Source organism: Myodes glareolus, chromosome 27 (assembly GCF_982192425.1).
Source record: "Myodes glareolus chromosome 27, mMyoGla1.1, whole genome shotgun sequence".
Lineage (NCBI taxonomy): Eukaryota > Metazoa > Chordata > Mammalia > Rodentia > Cricetidae > Myodes > Myodes glareolus.
In genome coordinates this window covers 3,041,312-3,062,297 of record NC_142052.1, presented here as the reverse complement: position 1 = coordinate 3,062,297, position 20,986 = coordinate 3,041,312, and the positions used below count along the sequence as shown (strand labels likewise).

The 20,986-nt window shown below is 43.0% G+C and overlaps 1 protein-coding gene across 8 annotated transcripts in view; it reads left to right on the top strand.

The window, feature by feature from the left end:
- Magi2 (membrane associated guanylate kinase, WW and PDZ domain containing 2) overlaps positions 1-20,986 on the top strand; it is a 1,336,576-nt gene that overhangs the window by 1,211,146 nt on the left and 104,444 nt on the right. For all 8 annotated transcript variants that reach the window (XM_085684178.2, XM_085684177.2, XM_085684176.2 and 5 more), the window contains 2 exons: positions 11,310-11,495; positions 13,548-13,704. In XM_085684178.2, coding sequence (XP_085540304.2) covers positions 11,310-11,495; positions 13,548-13,704 — 343 coding nt within the window. The remainder of the gene's footprint in view (positions 1-11,309; positions 11,496-13,547; positions 13,705-20,986) is intronic.

Below are 20,986 nucleotides of genomic sequence, written 5' to 3'. Positions count from 1 at the left end.
TTTTTACAAGGCTGGGAAGGGGAGGGGGACGGCAGAGACAGAATGCACGGCATCTGTAGAAATGAGAAACATGACTTATCAGCAGCACCTGCTTGTAGCCGTCAGCCGTCCCTACGGGGCCAGCTGAGAAATTATGCAGAGCCAGGTATGTGGATGGGGGTGAAGTCTCCAGTGCTTCCAAAGGCTAACGATACGGAGGAAGGAAAGTGTGGTTCTTTTTGAACATTTTCACCCCGAGCCCACACTGATGAAACGTAGTCGTATGACATTTACTGAGCGCTTGGAAAGAAATCAACTGTCTGTGACCCTATCTCCCAGCGCCACGGGAGACACGGAATTGTTTTTAGTTTGAATACACAATTATTTCACATTTTTTATTTCAAATGGATTCCAAAATTTCCAGCTGGGGGCCCCAAAATCTTGTTGCAGCAACTGATTTAAGTTATAAAAGATTCTCTATTTGTTGATTGTTGGTGGCAGAATGAAAATCCTTATCACCTCTTGTCTCCTAGACTCCACTGCGCTATAGCAAAGGAGTGAGGGGGACAGGGTTGCCCGGAGTGGGCAGGGCAGGAGTGGGTGACTTTGCAGTCAGAGAAGAGAAACAGAGGGAGGGAACACCCTTCATCTTAAGGCGCAGAACTTTAAAACCCCAGCACAAAAAGCAACACAATCACCATGACCACTAGGTAAGAATTTTTTTCATAAAAAGATCAGCAGGGGCCAGGCAGTGATGGCGCACACCCTTAATCGCAGCACTCAGCGGGCAGAAGTAGGCGGATCTCTGTGCGTCTGAGGCCAGCCTGGTCTACAAGAGCTAGTTCCAATCATCTAGGGCTGTTACATAGAGAAACCCTGTCAAAAAAAAAAAAAAAAAAAAGCAAGCGCGTGCAACCAAACTTGATGATTTGAGTTCAATCCCTGAGACCACACAGAGAAAGAATCTAGTTAGCTCCAGCCGTTTGTCCTTTGACTACACACAGCATCCTGTGGTGCATCTGTGTGCACGTGAACACACACACAAACACACACTCACACACACACAATAAGTAAGTGCATACATACATACGTAAATGTTTAAGCAGTTTTAGGTAGAAAAGCAAGGGCTAGCAATGTGGCCGCACAGAGCCCTGAGTTTTGTCCCCAGCACCTCAAAGCAATATTAGGAACAGAAAAATAAGCAAATAAACAATGGTAACACAAGGACACAGTAAAAATAGAGTCATCCTCATCAACTTTATCTGTTCTAATAGTATACCACATACTGGAAATTTTTAATAAACAGACAAACTTTGAAACTTCTAAGGTCCCCTGTGATTCTATCTAAAGTAACATTATAACCACACACGAAGGCAGAATAGTAAGTGTATAAAAAAGAGCAATATAGTTAAAGAAAGAATTCTTAGATCCCTAAATTATCATGGCTGTAAGCTTCCGCACTTTTCTGTGGACACCCGAACCTCGAAACAGGCGCGCGCTTTCCTGATTCGAGCCCACCCACGAGAACGGACAATTGTCCTAGGGGTTTGAACAGACGACACACACACAAAGAGACCGGCTCATCTGCCAAAGAGCAAGTGGCAAATGGCAGCTTTATTAAGCATAAGTCGGGTATATATACTGTGGGGCAAAAGGACACCAGCCCCCCATCAGGAACAAGGAAAGAGAAAAGTCAGGGGGTCGCACCCAAGGTCGGAGAGCAGCTGAACAGAGAAAAGAGGAAGCCAGGTGGGCGTGCTCAGGCTCAGAGAAAAGCTGACCCGGGAACCTTGCCTGCGGGCGAGAACCTTGCTTGCAGGTGGAATTACCATGACAGTAGAGGGAGAGTTCTCTCTAAGCTACACCCTTGGACCATAGGCAAAATTAACATAACAGGAGAGGGCAGTTCTATGCTACACCCTCAAGCTGATGCAGTGGAACCAGGAAGCAGAATAGCCCTGCATAGCACCTCGGAAAAATGGGGAACCTGTGTACCTACACATGGCTACATTAAATTTTTTAGTATAAGCACTGGGAGATAAAAAGCTAAATGAATTCTCAGATGAAACAGAGCAGAACAGAAGCGGAAAGCATGAGAGAAGTGCTCAAAGAATTGCAGACCAGTTCCAGAGGCCTGTGTCTAATCAAGAGTTCTAGAAAAGAGACCAGACACAGTGGGAGTTAGGAGAGATATGGCATAATGAGTGTCCCCAAGTTTCTAATGGAAACAGGTCCTCATGCCAACCACATCAAGGGCACTACAGCACACTTCAGTGCACAAAAGGTTCAGAGACAGTAGTTATTAAACCTCTTTCCCATGCCCCCAAAGGAAAGACAAGTGCATCGAATTTAAGAAACAAAAAAATCTCTTAGTACCGTACAGTCATTTCTTGGTATCCATGGAGACTGTTTCCAGGCTCCTGTGCCATCAAACCCCACAGATGTTCAAGTCACTGATGTTATGAGGGATGGCCTCCCTACGTTTGCCCACATCATCAAATCACCTCTAGATTACTGACAATTCATAAGTCAATATCAAAGTTGTTTAAATAGCTGTGATCTAATTTAGAAATAAGACAAAATACATAACGGTAAGAACAGTCTGCATGAGTTTAGTACACACATGGCTTTTAGTCTTCAAAGCGTTTGAGCCATGGTTGGTGAATATATGCAAGCAGAACCCAAGGATTAGGCGGACTACCTCTAGCAACGCCGGAGGCCAAATTAGAAAGAGAATCTGGCAATCCTGAAGAAAACTGGCTTTTAAAGTAGAACTAATGTAGTTTCCGAAGCTGTAATCCATCGGATATGAAAAGGGCATTTTCCAACATTAATTGAAGAAATCGCTTTCTGTCGTGCATGGTTCCTTAGAACACTGTTGTAGAATTTGCTCTGAGATGGGCCTCCATGCCATGACCTCATTCATGGGAATCACCATGCAAAGCCTTCTCCACACACCGTGAACAGGTGAGTTTGGGAGCTGAGTTTACTCCCCAGGAACTTGAAGGGATACATTTAACCCATAGTGAGACTACACCTCATCCATGCGGCTGTTGTGTGGGTCTTTATGGCTGTGTCACTGTGCTTGTATTCTTGTTTCGGTTGTTGCTCAGGATACAACTTGCTTTTCTTCTTTGTAGGAAAGACATTCATTCATTCATTCTTTGGTGTTTCAAGACAGGGTTTCTCTGGGTAGCCCTGGCTGTTCTGAAACTTGCTCTGTAGGCCAGGCTGGCCTCGAATTCACAGAGATCCACCTGCCTCTGCCTCCTGAGTGCTGGGATTCAATGTGTGCCCCACCACTGCCCAGCAAGAAAGAAATTCTTAATATAAAAAATTAACTATATTTTTCATCATTTCCAAATTAGCTTGTTATTTGGCTCGTAAATCTTGCTAAAGGTCATAGCTTTATCCATTGAAACAAACAGCACACAAACTGGGGCAAACAGCACAGAATGGCAGCTTCTACCCCTAGACTGGAAAGGGAGGGTTGTCAGTTTTACTGAATGATGAAAATGCCAAATTTTTTTTTTGCCTGTGGCTTTGAGTAAAAGTGTAAAAATCATGAGTAAAACTGATATTTGGATCAATAACACCAAATTTTCTATTGCCCCATTAAGACCAAAACAATTGTAAAAGGATATCCCAGATGCCTAGGAGTTAGTGAAGTCGTTTTTAGGGATATTTGAGAGAAGTAATGATACCTCTGTAGAAGAAAAAGCACCTCTTTCCCCATTATCTGTGTCCAGTTCCCCATGCCTCATCTGTGTCTACACAAAGGTTTCCTTGGGTCTTAACACCGTAGTCTCTGGACCTGTTGTCAGACTCTAAAGACACAGGATCATAGAACACATAAGCTTCCTGAAGTATGTATTGCTTTCATGTGATGTATGCTAGCCTGCTTAGACATAGTTCCAGAAGACCATCTGCTCCGCAGAGATCCAGTAGTGAGATGCTTGTTATATAAGAAGAAATTTCACAATGAGATAAGAAAGGAAATGCCGTAGGCTTGTTAAATCATTATGTGAAGAATAAAGGATTAATTTTGGGGGACGAGAGTCCTGGGCATCATATCTGGAACTGTGTGCCTGCCACACATACCCTTCACCACCAAACTCTACCCCTAAACCCAAAAATACTTGAAAGCATTAATAGAAACTAGCTGAACCACCTTTCCTCGGGATATTCAACATAATATCCCAATTTTATTTTATGGGTGAGAAATGCACCCATAAAAGTCTTTGTTCTTTTCTTGGCCCTCGCCTTTCTGATGGTTTTTCTCCATTGCGGACAGTGAGACAGTGGTGTTGCATAGAATACACTATGGACATAGCTATGTAGGATCAATTATACAATTCTCAGAGCCCGATATACCATAAAAATGTAGGGTTCTTCCTCAAAAATTACTGTGTTACCCAGATGAAAACAATAGGCCATTAAGCCACCTACCAGGTTTTCTGACTGTAGAGACCTGGGTGATGGCACAGGTCACACACTCACGGAACCAACAGTCTATAGTCCTGTCAGATCTTTCCAAATCCCAAAACTATTTCAAGCAGTTTGATGACCTCAGTTGGAAAGCTAGGCCACATTTTCTCGCTGTTTCCAATTCAATGACATCTCTTCTGATCATTGATTCATTTTCAAAACTTAGCTGAAAATTCTCTTATACTTTTAGTTGTGAGCCTAGCCTTTAACAGCTGAGCCATCTCTCCAGCCCAAAAGTACTCCTTTAAATGATGAAAAGTAAATGTGTTAGTGGTAGTATGTAACTAAGGAATGTGTCTCTCTGGCGTACACTTGCTATTTTCTGTAGGATCTTTTCACCCATCGGAGCATGAGTTCTATGGGGTTCTCACCCTATCAGTAATGAGCATTTTCCTCATTCCTCTGTATGACCATCTGCCCATGACTGACTTCAGGGTAACCAAACCACTCAGTCACAGGAAAATGCCTCACGGGTGCTGGGGAATAACACGGTCCTTAAAACACCAGCTGCTCTGTGCAGGGTTTGCAAATCAGTTGGCTATGGATTGCGGGAAGATGTTTTCAGTTTTGGCAAACTGCATTCCACAGACTTCTAGAAGAAAATAAGCCACATGGGCAACTTCTTCTTAGTTTTACCATTAAAATGTTTTAATTTAAGAAAAAAATGCTTCCCCCTTTTCTTCCGTCCCTGATGACCTAGAAAAAAAAAAAACTCTTTCAGAGGACACTGACCACTCTTCAGGAGAGGACACCAGATGGATGAACTTGTCATAATGCATACATTATCCGAGGGCTTCTAGAAAGAAGGAAAGGGACACAGGGAAGGGGAACACTGGGCTCAAGTTTCTAGAGACAGAAAAATCCATCAAAGTCTTTACATGCTCAGCCTCCATGACCTCAGGCTTCTCAGACAGGGAATAGAAAAAGCATCTCTCCTTTTCCCGCCCCCATCCTGGAACTGATGGCCTCCTCCCCTTTGCCCTTGGGAGCTTTCCTCTAGAGGAAGTTCCACTTACCATGGGCCCTCCCCAGAGCCACCTGGCGTTTCCTCACTACTCTGAGGCCACACTGGGACCTAATACTTCACCCCTCCTCTTTTGTCTTTCTGCACACAACCTTCACTATGGGCTCGCTATTTATTCATTGCTTTAAATATTTTTATGCTTCTCTATGGTCTCCCCAACATGCCTGAGTTTCTTGAGGGCAAATCCATGTGCTGTTATGTTTTCTTCTCCAAAGATCCTTGCACAGTACCTGCTTCTTAGAAAATGCTATGGTAGATGTGTGTTGGTGGATGTAGCTGTTTTCCTGCCCCAGCCCACAATCTCAAAGCCATACGATAAATACTTTTCACAGCTTAGCGAAAGAAAGATGACGGAAGTCACCCAGTATTTTAAAAAAAAATTACATCAGGCCATAGATTCCTTGGCTTCTTCAAGCTAAGTTTAACCTTTGCTAATTAGTAGATTGTGAAGTAATGTCAGCTTTCGGTATTGATCGCCTTTGAAGTATCTGTTTGTCACGCTCATTTTAGAACTATCTCCCCTCTCGTAAAGTTGACATGATTGATGTGAAATCCACTTCTGCTGTCGAACGCTGGCCTCCATATAGAAGGCCACTTTGTGGGACTCACTAACAAGGAGATAAATGTAAATAGCAGGGACAAGCTTTCCTTGCTCTGAGGTCAAAGACAGACACCCAAGGAAGGTGTGGTGGAAATACTGTAGTAATGGCAGAGGAGAACAGGGGGAAGGATCTAATAACCTCTTCTCCCAAAATTCCAACAAAGAAAAAAAAATGGCTGGGTGTAATGGTGCATGCCTGTAACCCCAGCCCTCTGGAAGTGAGGGAAGCAGGGATATCCAAGCCAACCTGAGAAGCTTATCAAGACCCCGCCTCAAACAAATGACTGGATAAATACATTTCGAACACACAACCAATCAACAGATGACAAGATCTACGGGTGGTCATGCTGCCATTGTCATCTAAACCGACCTAAGGCAGCACTCAGTCTAGTTCATCCAATAACTCAGCCCGCTTAGATGAAGGATTGGAGAAAGCCTGAGTTGGCCATACGGAGATCCAGTAAGGAGCCAAGCAAAGAAGGAGAAGCATTGTCTCCTGAGGTGATGTTGCTGGAGACCCAGGACCTTAGCCTTTAGATCTCACTATGGAGAGAACCTTGGCCAACAGACTTTTTCTGAATATTCCTAAGACAAATGTTACGGTATTCCGGGCAATGGTAAAACAGGTGCCTCACCCCTGGGAGAGCACAATGTATTGCCAAGACATTGGTATGGGATGAATAATTATGCAATTCTTTCTCTATGATGTAGGGTCTTCAGTCAAAATTCCTATCTAGTGACATATCATCTCTTACCCAAATGTCAGTATGTCCAAAACCAAATGATGCCTTGTGGCTTCCCCCAATATCTGTGTACCCTAAACACTCCAAGAAGACTGATGGAGAGACTTGATCTATGTCGCTTCCCAGCAGACGATGTCTCCGAGTCATGCCTTTAAACAGACTGCACACTAGCTCCCCTAGTCATCGGTTCTCAGAGAATTAATAAGTGCCGTTCATCCCTGTGGTAGACACCAAGGTCAGGACGTCTTTGCTGCTCTGTAATTCCATCAGCATCACACACAAGGCACGAGATGGGGAGTGGGGGTCGCTCTACTGACCTTACCTCTAATGCGCGAAACAATCCCACACCAGTTAGGGTTTAAAGAGGTATTTATTTTGGGGGGTAAAACTTAAAAAACACCAACTGTCAGGAAAGGAGCCTAGTCGCTAGAGCAGGAGCCAGAACCAAGCGCCGGAACCAAGAGAGCGAGCTGAGGCATGCTGCTCTTTTTTAAAGAGAAATATAACCACGCCCCAGCAGGCTGGTATTTCAGCGGCTATTGGCTGAAAGAGCAGAAGGTGCTCCCGCAGCATACCTCTGAGCAAATAGAACTACGTCTTGTTCCAAGAGAGAATCTTCTTTGGAAACACCCTTGTCAAAGACTTGTCTTACATCAGAATGCACTTGTATATGTAGTGGAGTTGCCAATAAGGGAAAGTGGGGCTGGATCAGCTGCCAAGAGGCTGACATAGAATTTGTTTCCGTTTCAGGGTTGTTGTTGTTGTTGTTGTTGTTGTTGTTTCTTTCCCTTTAACATTACTCTAACTACTGTAAGAAAGTTAAACTGCTGTGTTCATCTTGAGATTTCAGACAGCAAGGCTTTCGACACTCAGATAAATCATCCCCTGTCCCTGGTGGAGTAAGTGCTTCTGAGCCCACAGACCCATCAGAAAGGGACCACTCCAAGGTTCGATGGGACAGGCAAGGATTGCAGGGCTGGATTTGACACTAGCATGTTTTTAAAACAGAAAAATACGCTTGATTGCTATGCTGTAAGGAATTGAAATAATGGCTCTGGGTGGCACTTGGAGACTAAGAATAGCCTTGCGTTGTTTATTTTCGCTATTGTTGAGTACACAAAATTGTGAGGAGGAGACTGCATTTGGAAACACTTGGGATGTCATGCCCAGAAAATTCCAGGTGACACAGCAGAGCAGAGGAGAGAAGAGAGGAGTGGTAAGTCAAAGCAGAAAACCAGCCAGGCGAGCACCATTTGTTCTGTGGTATACTTTCGAATTTCATTTTTTAAAAAAGAGAAAAAAAGAAAGAAAGAAAGAAAGAAAGAAAGGAAGGAAGGAAGGAAGGAAGGAAGGAAGGAAGGAAGGAAGGAAGGACAGTCAGTGATTCTCATCCCCCCCCCCCACGCCCAAATTTCTTCAAGCAGAGAAATGGCACCGCGATGTGAAGTCTTAACTGAACAGGATCTGGGGCTACCTGGTTTCCCATTCTCTCTTCCTGTCTCCCCGGAGCTGCATCTGGCATCCCCATTCAAGGATAGTCTGGCTTCCACCCTCCCCTGCGTCTGCACTGCACATGTGCCGTTTGAGTCCTAGCTCAGAGGCAGGGTACAGTTCCAAATAAGTGCACCAGGCTGACGCTCAAGACGAGCTGTAGGTTAGAGGTCGGATATCAAGGGAAGCCAAGAGGCAGAGCGGTAGGTTCACCGAGAGCTCTGATTGCTGGACTCCTGGTCGCTGGGGCTCTGAGCCCCGGTTGCCATTTGTGACCTTGAACAAATTACTAAGTGCTATCTGCTTTCTATCCATTTCTTCCACTGCAAACTCATAATAATATCTGTTACTTAATAGGATTTAAGGGCTACATTATGCACATCTTAATTTAAATACAGTGATATGGATAAGTAACTTTTAAATTAAATGTTAAATTTTAATGCTAATGTTAAATAAATAAACGTTAAGTAAAAATTAAATTTATATATTAAATTAATAAATATCATTTAACAAAGTGCTTGCCTCGTGTTAGGAAATACTCAAAAGAGGTAGAAGGAATGGTTATTAGCCCTCAGTAAACACGAAAGTTGATACGCAAGGGATCCACGCTGCGTTGATTTCCCTTTGAATAATAAACTAGTAGCTCCAAGTTGGTATTTTCCACAAAGATGGGCAACGGTTTTGATGGGAAATCAGAGAAAGGCAGACTCAGCCTCCTCGATGTCCGCCCTCTCCCTGAAGTGCATCTCTTTGTCTTAAAGGGAGTCGTTTCCCGTGCGATGCTCGGAGGATGGTACTCTTCATGTTCCTTTTATGGGCGAGAAAGCCAAACTATTTATGGATCATTCCAAGAACTGTTGAGTATGGGAAGGGGAAAACAGCAGAAAATAAAAGAAAATATAAGAAAATTCTCCCCTAGTTATGGCTGACAGTCAAGCACCTTTCAATATCTACATTTTTTTACATTTATTCCTTTTAGTTCACGTGTGTGTGCCTGTGTGTGTGTCCGTGTGTGTGCAAGTGTACTGTGGAGATGTGAGGACAACTCCACAGAGCCAAATCGCTCTTGCTGCCTTGTGAGATCTGGAGATTAATCTCAAGCCCTCTGTCAGGCAAGCACCTCTACCTGGTGAGCCACCTCGCTGGTCTCCTGTATTATTAGTTTTGAATCAGTAATTGTTCTTATTGCATTTCTGCCTGAAAAAATAGAGCCTACGGCTCTAAAATGATCATTAGTAAACTCTAAATAGTGCTCTCCTAATTAAACACATTAATGCTTATGGTAAATAAAAATGAGCTTGGGCTGAAACATAATTGAGTTTCCCTTCAGGGACACAAACTTGGCCGATATTTTTCTATGCTCTTTGTAACCTTTCTGAGTAGAAGAGTGAGCAAGGTCCTAGCTCCTTAACTTGCTAATTGTCCTTCCTCTCCATGGTTATTAGCTTATAATTCCGCCCCTCACTCTAACACATGCAACCCAACTGAGAGCTCAAGGTGTAGACTTCCTTAGAGAATCTGAACCATAGACTGCATCTGTTGGAGGAGGGCCCGCTTGTTTGTCCCAGCCACCCAGAACCAAAATAACCACACAGAAACTATACTAATTACAACACTGCTTGGCACATTAGTTCTAGCTTCTTATTGGCTAACTCCTATATCTTATTTTAATCCATATCCATTAATCTTCCTATCACCACATGGCAGTGGCTTACCAGCTAAAGTTTCAGCATGTCTATCTCTGGCAGCAGCGGATCCATGGCGTCTCCTGATCCAGCCTTCTTCCTCCCAGCATTCTGTTTAGTTTTCTCCGCCTAGCTCTGTTCCCCTATAGCTCTGCTATGGCCCAAAGCAGTTCTTTTATTCAGTAACCAATCAAAGCAACCCGTAGACAGAAGGACCTCTCACACCATGCGTCCTTCTGTTTCTACACCCTAGCTCAGTTCTTTGACGTAACATATTGACACTGCAGACTATCGAGATCTCAGCCCAGACACAGCAGCCTTGGTATACAATCCACCATTTACACGGAATGCTAGAGAAATACGCCTCCCATCTGCCTGGCTCTTCTCAAACATACATTAAAGATGAAAGTAAAATGTGTCAAAGTATTGCACAAAAGTTATACCAACTCTAAACCTCTGACAGTATTTTAATATCTCAGCACTTGGAGTATATCTTCTGGTTAATGAGTGTCATTGCTTAAAGGGGCAAGTCTCTATTTTTTTCTGTCTTGTGACCCTTAAAATTGTATCTTTGCCGCCAATGGCGTCTTAGATTTGATGGACTCCATTGCACTACTGACATTAGTGTGTCCTCAGGAACACTTGTAAAGTGGAAAGGACAGAATGACAGAGAACGTGCTGCCCTTAAATCACAGCAGACTGGAGGAAGTCCTGTCCCTTTGCCGGGTAGCTGCTCCCTGGATTAGTGGGCACTTCCGGATTTCCCCATTTCCTCCTGTCAGTGAGATGGGGATCTCTATTAAGTTCCTGTCACTTATTGTACTTCCCAGAAGCCATACCACTGTCTCTCAGTTTGAGCTTTTTGCACACTCTTCAACACCCGTGGTTCTCAAACACTGATATATGCTGGACTCTCTCAAGAAGCTGCATAGAAATTCATGGTCCTTGTTTCCTGCTTAGACATTCAGATTCAGATGCTTGGATAAGGCTTGGAGAGTTTATACTTGAAGCTCAGATTGGTTTGATATACTTCAAAATTTGAGAACCTCTGTCCTTTGGGGTTAGAGTTGGCCTGTCTCTCTCTGCAAAGGACTCGGATTAAGGGGCGTTGGTCTCAGTAATATTCACAGAACCACATTATTGGAAATGGTTGTTATTCGAAAAGACGGAGACACCGACGAAGGAAAGAATCCGGGCGTTGCTTTTCTTGTCTTAGGCTTGTCTTGTCTTAGGACTGAGAGATAGAACATATCCTGGTGATGTCCCTGACACCCATTTCTGTTGGGATTTTTTTTCAGCCGTGCCCCATAAAATCGGACGCATCATTGACGGGAGCCCTGCAGATCGCTGTGCGAAGCTAAAAGTGGGAGACCGGATCTTGGCAGTCAACGGCCAGTCTATCGTCAACATGCCTCACGCCGACATTGTGAAGCTCGTCAAGGATGCGGGTCTTAGCGTCACCCTTCGCATCATCCCTCAAGAGGGTGAGTGCCTGCGGTGGTCTTGCAGAGAGGCAGTCAGATGGCGGACAGACTCACCCGCCCGCCGCCGGGCTCCTGGAGCCCACCACCTGACGTCAGAGCGCGGTCCGCAGGTTGAGGTTGACGGCCACACCCACTTTCCCCAAACTCACACCGACCGGTTTCATTTAGAAATCCCAAGACTCGGGGCTATGAGAGCCCTCCCTAGGGCCTCGGGCATGCTAGTTTTATGGAGATCTAAAGGCAGAACTCACTCAATCCAGCAGGTAGCAATACAGAGCTGAAAGGAAAAACAAGGCAGAGGAAGGGATACTTGCTCGTGTTAGTAATTCATCTTTAGAAAAGTCTTCAAAGTCAGATTGATTTTGAAATGCCCGAGGAAGTTTTAGTTTTGCAATCCAAAGGGAGCTCGTTTAGGAAATGTTACATCTGATAAGAATGTAAAATTCCCACTTAGCCATTTGAATTTCTCTGTACAAGCCGCCCCCCAGCACCTGACAGTTTCGGAACTGTCAGTGAAAAACCCACACTCACAACTGAGGCCCCTCTGCATTCTTTCACGATTTCCATGCACAGGAGGCTGATTGCTGGGCGATAGCTTCTGACTCATCAAGGGTTCATCTCTGGAGTTCAATGATGAGTAGCCATGGGTCCCCTCCAGAGGCTGATGGATCTCACTGATGAGCAACCATGGGTCCCCTCCAGGGGCTGAAGGGCTTACTTTGCATTCTTTATTTGACTCAGTTCCCCTACCGATTCCATTTTAGGGCTATCTGATATATGGCAGAGTAGCCAGCCTCCTGAATTTAATTATAAATCAAGAGCTCCCAACTAGGGTGATTTGGGGCCCTTGGGGAATAATATCTGTTACTGTCTAAAAACAGCTTTGACTGTCATGATTGGGGTGAAGAAATGACTGCCTTCTAGTGAACAGAGATCACAGAGGCCTCTAAGCTTCCTGGAATGCTCAGGACAACGCCCCATAGCAAAGAGTTATCTGACCCGGATGTGAAGAATGTCAAGGGTGAGAGACCCTAACAAAAACAGAGACAATGTTAAGACATTTGAACTGTAAGAGAAGACAGAAAAGTGATTTAGATCAGAAAGCAAATAGGCCTCCTGTCCTCGTTACCCAGCTACAAAAGCAGATAGACAGACAGACAGACAGACAGACAGACGATAAGGGCTGTAGTTTTAGTCTGTTGTCTGAAGGCACCAGTCTGTATATGACAGTCAGTGGGAATGAACTGTAAGCTACAAACCGAGCGTGATTCTCTGCCCTCCCGTCTAGAGGGTTGGTCCTGCCTTTACTCTAATGTGTAAAGGTTGGATCCATTTGACCTTTTATGTTGTTGAGGTAAGAAAATACCAAGAAGCAGTTTTGGAATAGCCTCATGAATCTCCCTATGTGTGGAGTTCTTTTTTCCTTCTGGAGATCCGTGAGTACAGAAGGCTCTGAGTGAGCCTGCCGAGGGGCCAGAGAAGGGATGGTAACAGTGTTTCAGCTTCTACAGCTAGCTTCCTGTCCACACGCTGGAAGCCGGGTAGACTTGGGCTGGGTGTGGTGGCACACAGCCCACAACCCAACCTCTTGGCAGGTGGAGCAAAGGCCACCTCTTTAGAATCATCTGGGCTACAGAGTGAAGCTGTGTCTAAAGGAAAGAGAACGACGTCTTAAACAGTCCAAAGGTGTTAGCAACAACATGGTCTCTCGGCAACAGTTTGAATATTTCACCTTGTCCCTTTGAGCTGTGTTCTCTTCGTTTTAGGACGTTGTTTTTACTTTGGTTTGTTTGCTTTGGTGACCTTTCCTCCCACAAAATGACAAGCCTGTTCATAACTTTACACGGCGATGACTGTAGTTAATGAAAGTAGACTCCCTCCAGGAATGCCGAGGACCTTGGTAAGACTAGCCTGCTAGTGGAAAGCCCGGCAGAAACTGAAATGACCGAGGCCTGGAAGCATTCAAGGAGGCGATGAGTCCCAACCTCTCTTTACTTCTTGCCCCTGATCAGATGCCAACCTGACCACATCTGTTGCCTTGGTTCCCCTCAGAGCTCAACAGTCCAGTATCAGCACCCAGCTCCGAGAAGCAGAGTCCCATGGCCCAGCAGCACAGCCCTCTGGCCCAGCCGAGCCCAGCCACCCCCAACAGCCCAGTTGCCCAGCCAGCTCCTCCTCAACCTCTTCAGCTGCAAGGACATGAAAACAGGTAACGTTTCCTCTGACTTTGCTGACTCCGAGAGGCAGAAAGAGCGTTGCCTGGAGACAGTTCAGGACTCAGCAGGGAGAGGTTTGCACACCGCTGAAATTACTGTGTGTGCTTTCGTGTGGTTTCAGAGGGGAGTTGAGTAGATTGTTTCATTAGTAGTTATAACTCAACATCTGCCGTGCGAGCAGAGAAGCTTCTCTTCAGAAATGCTGAGCCATGGCAGATGAATTGGGGTTAACTAACTGAGAGCACCAAGGAGCTTCTAGAACGAGAACACAGGCCAAGGTCCTCTGGCAGAAGAGAGAACCTTCTAAGCAAGAAGGACAGAAGCCGCGCCAGGGTTGTTGTGGAATAGGGTTTGGGGAAGCTAGAGATGAGCCCACGGAGGGTGAGAAGCCAACCCAAGGCCCTGGCAAATCATATTGAAAGTCCTCGTGTTTTTCCTGATAGTGTGGGGAGCTTCTATTGGTTTTAGGCTGGCAGGTGACATCTCTGGATTCTCTTCTCTGAAATTCTCACTCGTCCCTCCACAGAGCTAGCAGGGTAAAACAGACTGAGAGTAGAAATATGGCTGCAGAAAAGCACTGGGCCATAAACATGGTACCCTGAAGCACGATGTCAGGGCGGAGGGGAGGAGATGCAGATGGACTCCTAACCAACTGTGACTGTCCGCTTCCCACCAACTGAGCGAGACCCCGCAGTCTAACGAGTCATCCTTCCCCTACAAGGAGCCTTCTGAACTCATGAGGGAATAAGGTTTTTTGCACCTCTAGACGACAGGAATAGCATATAAAAATGTCTTACGGTGACGTCTATGTAGCAGAGCGCCCAGCTTGGGTTGAGCCATTAAACAAATGAGGAAGGATGTGTCCCCATGTTTTCCTTCCTTCCAATGGGAGAAAAACAGAACATAACTGAATGTAAATGCCTCCTTAGACTTACGATTCCAGCATTTCCTGAACAGCTGCTTCCCATACCCACCCCATGTAGTAGGGTGGAGTAAGGCTCCTTTTGATTTCAGACCCCTGACTTCATCACTCACACCATCTCAGAACAATGATTTCCCCTGTCCCACATTCCATAAGACCCATTCTGTTAGGATTTTCACGTGTGCTTTCATGGAAAAGTGACCATCTTAGCTGCTTATGGTTTTTTATTTTTTTAATTGTTTTTATTGAACTATATATTTTTCTCCACTTCCCTCCCATTCTCTCCCCTCCCCTTCTATCCTCTCCCATGGTCCCCATGTTCCCAATTTACTAAGGAGATCTTGTCTTTTTCTACTTCCCGTGTAGATTAGATCCATGAATGTCTCTCTTAGGTTCTCTTTGTTGTCTAAGTTCTCTGGGATTGTGAATTGTAGGCTGGTTTTTCTTTGCTTTATGTCTAAAAGCCACTTATGAGTGAGTACATATGATATTTGTCTTTCTAGGTTTGTGTCACTTCACTCAATATGATGTTTTCTAGATCTGTCCATTTGACCACAAATTTCAAGATGTCATTGTTTTTTTCTGCCGTGTAGTACTCCATTGTGTAAATGTACCACATTTCCCATATCCATTCTTGGGTCGAGGGGCATATGTTATTTCCAGGTTCTGGCTATAACAAACAATGCTGCTATGAACATAGTTGAGCACATGTCCTAGTGATACAACCGATCATCCTTTGGATACATACCCTATATACCCAAAAGTGGTACTTCTGGGTTTTGAGGTTGATTGTTTCCTAATTTTCTGAGAAATCACCACAGTGACATCCAAAGGGGCTGTACCAGCTTGCATTCCCACCAGCAATGCAGGAGTGCCCCCTTTACCCCACAACCTCTCCAGCATAAGTTGTCAAGAGTGTTTCTGATCTTGGTCATTCTTACAGGTGTAAGATGGAATCTCAGAGTTGGTTTGATTTGCATTTCTCTGATGGCTAAGGATGTTGAGCATTTCCTTCAGTGTCTTTCAGCCATTTTAGATTCATCTGTTGAGACTTCTCTGCTTAGGTCTGTACCCAATTTTTTTATTTGATTATTTGTTCTTCTGATGACCAATTTCATGAGTTCTTTGTATATTTTGGAGATCAGACCTCTGTCTGATGTGGAGTTGGTGAAGAGCTTTTCCCATTCTGTTTTTTTGTTGTTTTGTCTTACTGACCATGTCCTATACAGAAGCTTCTCAGTTTCAGGAGGTCCCGCTTATTAATTGTTTCTCTCAGTGTCCATGCTGCTGGGGTTATATTTAGGAAGTGGTCTCTTGTGCCAATGCATTCATGTATACTTCCCACTTTGTCTTCTATAAGGTTCAGTGTGGTTGGATTTATGTTGAAGTCTTTGATCCATTTGAACTTGAGTTCTGTGCATGGTGATAGATATGGGTCTATTTTCATTCTTCTACATGTTGATACTCAGTTATGCAAGCACCGTTTGTTAAATATGCTTTCTTTTTTCCATTTGATATTTCTTGTTTCTTTGTCAAAAATCAGGTATTTGTAGGTGTGTGGATTGATATCTGGTCTTCAATTTGATTCCATTGGTCCTCCTGTCTGATTTATGCCATTACCGGTCGGTTTTCAGTACTGTAGCTCTGTAGTAGAGTTTGAAGTCAGGAATTGAGATGCCTCCAGAAGTTCCTTTATTGTACAGGATTGTTTTGGCTATCCTGAGTTTTTTGCTTTTCCATATGAAGTTGAGTACCATTCTTTCAAGGTCTGTGAATTTTATTGGGATTTTGAAGGACATTGCATAAATTTGAAGATTGCTTTTATTAAGATTGCCATCTTTACTGTGTTAATTTTACCTACCCAAGTTCATGGGAGATCTTTCCATTTTCTGGTGTCTTCTTCAATTTCTTTCTTCTTAGATTTAAAGTTCTTGTCATATAGGTCTTTCACTTGTTTGGTTAGCATTACTCTGAGATATTTTATGCTATTTGTGGTTATTGTGAAGGGTGGTGATGTTCCCTGATTTCTTTCTCAGCCCGTTTATCATCTGTATAATGGAAGGCTACTGGTTTTTTGTTTATTTGTTTGTTTGTTTTTTTTTAGTTAATCTTGTATCCTGCTACATTACTGAAGGTGTTTATGAGTTGTAGAAGTTCCTCAGTAGAAATTTTTGAGGTTGCTTATGTAAACTATTATATCATCAGCAAACCATGAGAGTTTGACTTCTCTGATTTGTATCCCTTGACCTCCTTTGGTTGTCTTATTGCTCTAGCTAGAACCTCAAGTGCTATATTGAATAGATATGGAAAGAGTGAACAACCTTGTCTTCTTTCTGATTTCAGTGGGATCGTTTTGAGTTTCTCTCCATTTATTTTGAAGTTGGCTGTTGGCTTGCTGTATATTGCCTTTATTATGTTTAGGTATGTTCCTTGTATCCCTGATCTCTCCAAGACCTTTATCATGAAGGGATATTATATTTTGTTGAAGGCTTTTTCAGCATCTAATGAGGTGATCATCTGGTCTTTTTTTTTCAGTTTGTTTATATGGTGGATTACATTGACAGACATTGGTATATAAAACCATCCCTACAACTCTGGGCTGAAGCCAACTTGATCATAGTGAATGATTTTTCTGATGTGTTATTGGATTCAATTTGCCAGTATTTTATTGAGTATTTTTGCATCAATGTTCGTGAGTGAAACTGGGCTGTAATTCTCTTTCTTAGTAATGTCTTTGTGTGGTTTGGGTGTCAGGGTAATTGTAGTCTCATTAAAAAATTGGCAATATTCCTTCTGTTTCTATTGTGTAGAACAATTTGAGGAGTATTGGTATTAGTTCTTCTTTGAAAACCTTGTAGAATTCTGCATTGAAACCATCTAGCCCTGGACTTTTTTGGTTGAGATACTTTTGACGACTGTTTCTAATTCTTTAGCAGTCATTGCTGTATTTAATCTGCTTATCTGGTCTTGATTTAATTTTGGTAAGTGATATTTATCCAGAAAGCTATCCATTTCCTTTAAGTTTTCCAATTTGGTGGAGTACAGGTTTTTGAAATATAACCTAATGATTCTCTGGGTTTCCTCTATGTCTGTTGTTATGTCCCCTTTTCATTTCTGATTTTGTTAATTTGGATATTCTCTCTCTGCCTTTTGGTTAATTTGGATAAAGGTTTGTCTATTTTGTTGATTTTTCTCTAAGAACCAATTCTTTCTCTCATTGATTCTTTGCATTATTTTCTTTGTTTCTATTCTGTTGATTTCTGCTCTCACTAGTCCTCCTGGGTGAGTTTGCTTCTAGAGTTTTCGGGTGTTTTGTTAACGCACTAATGTGATATTTTTTTCCAGCTTCTTATGTAGGTGTTTAGTGCTATGAACTTTCCTCTTAACACTGCTTTCATTGTGTCCCATAAATTTGGGTGTGTTGTGTGGTCAGTTTCATTGAATTTTAGGAAGTCTTTAATTTCTTCCTTTATTTCTTCCTTGACCCATTGATGATTCTGGAGAGACGTGTTTAGTTTCCATGTGTTTGTGGGCTTTCTGAAATTAGTCTTGCTGTTGAATTCTAGCCATGGTGATCTAATAAGATACATTGAGTTATTCCAATTTTTTTGTATCTGTTGAGGTTTGCTTTGTTACCTAGTATGTGGTCAATTTTTGAGAAGGTTCCCTGAGGTACTGAGAAGAAGGTATATTCTTTTATGTTTGGATGGAATATTCTATAGATGTCTGTTAAGTCCATTTGAGTCATAACATCTTTTAGTTCCCTTATTTCTCTATTATTTTTCTGTCTGACAGACCTATCTAGTGGTGAAGGTAGAGTGTTAAAGTCTCCCACTATTACTGTGTGGGGTTTGACGTGTGATTTAAGTGTTTCTTTTACATATGAGGGTGCCCTTGTATTTGGAGCATAGATGTTCAGTATTGAGATTTCCTCTTGTTGTATTTTTTCTGTGACTAATATGAAATATCCTTTTTTTGTCTCTTTTGATTGATTTTTGTTTGAAGTCTATTTTGTTAGATATTAGGATAGCTACACCAACTTGTTTCTTAGGTCCATGTTATTGGAAAATCTTTTCCCAACCCTTTACTCTGAGACGATGTCTGTCTTTGAGGTTGAGATGTGTTTCTTGTATGCAGAAGAAGGATGGATTCTGTTTTCATACCCAATCTGTTAACCTGTGCCTTTTTATAGGTGAGTTGAGTCCATTTATATTAAGGGATATTAATGACCAGTGATTGCTAGCTCCTGTTGTTTTAGTTTTTGTTGGTGGTGATGTTATTGTGTGTGTTTTTTCCTTCTTTGAGATTTGCTGCTGTGAGATCATCTATTGTCTGTGTTTTCGTGGATGTAGCCAACTTCCTTGGGTCAGAGTTTTCCTTCTAGTACTTTGTGTAGGGCTGGGTTTGTGGCTAGGTATTGGTTAAATCTGGTTCTGTCATGAAGTATCTGTTGTCCATGTATGGTGATTGAAAGTTTTGTTGGGCATAGTAGTCTGGGCTGGCATCCGTGGTCTCTTAATTTCTGTATAACGCTTGACCAGGACCTTCTGGCTTTCATTGTTTCCATTGAGAAGTCAGGTGTAATTCAGATAGATCTGCCCTTTTTACATTACATGGCCTTTTTACTTTGCAGCTCTTAATAATTTTTCTTATTCTGTAAGTTTAGTGTCTTGATTATTATGTAGTGAGGAGACTTTATTTTTTTTTAGATCTACTCTATTTAGTGTTCTGTACACTTCTTGTATCTCCATAGGTATATCTTTCTTTAGGTTGGAAAAGTTTTCTTCTATGATTTTGTTGAATACATTTTCTGTGCCTTTGAGCTAGAGTTCTCTTTTTTTTCCATACCTATTATTCTTAGGTTTGATCTTTTCATGGTGTCCCATATTTCCTGGATATTTTGTGTTAAGCTTTTGTTAGATTTAATGTTTTCTTTGACTGATGAGTCTATTGCCTCAATTGTATCTTCAGGGCTTGAGATTCTCTCTTCTATCTCTTGTATTCTGCTTGCATTTGTGGTTCCAGATCGTTTTCTCATACTTTCCATTTCTATAATTCCCTGAGTTTGTGTTTTCTGTATTCTCTCTATATCAGTTTTCAAGTCTTTAATCATATCTTTCACCTGTTTGATTGCTTTTTTCTTTGTTTTCTTTAGGGGATTTGTTGATTTCTTCCCATTTTTATTTGTCTTTTCTTCCATTTCTTTGAGAGAATTTTTCATTTTGTCTTTGAGGGCCTCAAACATTCTACTAAAGTTATTTTTTAGGTCATTTTCTTCTGCTTCATCTACATTTGGTTGTTCAAAGGTTGTTGTAGGGCCACTAGTTTTTACTGGTGTTGTGTGGCTCTTTGTGGTGTTGAGTGTGTTCTTACCTTGTCTGTCCGTCTTTTCCTCAGATTGGTGTAGTTGGGGCTGTGTCTCTAGTGATTAATCTTCTAGGTGCCAGTGAATCCAAAGCTCACTGATTCAGGCCTGCTCTGGTGGAGGTCACTGGCTCAAGTCTGTTTCCATTGACGTCCCTGGCCTGGGCCTGCTCCCCCAGAGGTCCCTGGCTTGGTCCTTGGGCCCGGTCCCGCAGAGTTCTCTGGCTCAGGCCTGCTCCCCCAACGGTAGCTCCCTTGTATCTGTTGTTGTGGAGATTGTTCCTGCTTATGTTTTTAATACATAGCTAGGGAAGAGAAGCATCATTGAGCAAATGCTGGAGCCGTAAGAACGAGACAGCCCACAGGAAGAATAAGTTCCGGTTGCTAAGGCCCAGCTATGCTTGCTTGCACCACAGGATATCTGGACAGATTGTACTGGCATTCCCAGGACCTGCATTCCCCTCAGCCAGACTCCTGCTCACGACTCTGCCATGGTAGTTAATCTGGTGACCCACTCTTCTTCCTTCCGAATGCACTGCCCTGTACTTGGGATCCTGCTTCTAGCCTTGGGGAGGGGGCAGGTAATCTCATCTCTACCAGTCGGCCATCGTCTCTCCAAAGGAGGCTCCCCCACTCTGAAGGGCAAACCATGACAGTGTACTAGAATCCTTGGGAGAACAGGTGCCTCAGGCAGACACTGCAGGATCCCATGATAGTGTATTAAAATCCTTGGGAGGACAGCTTCCTTGGTGGGAGCTGCAGGATCCCATGACAGTGTGTTAAATCCCCTGGGAGGATCCCATCTCCTTCTCGTTTACAGCTGGGATTTACCCTCTCCCTGTCATGGAAGCAACGGTCTTTGCTGATACATTTTTCCTGACCACAAAATAAAGTATTTCCTAAATGTTAAATTAGCGTATTTACATGGTTGAAATTTTTATAAATCACCAACATATTTGCTTCAGTAACACTAACATCCTGAGAAGTGG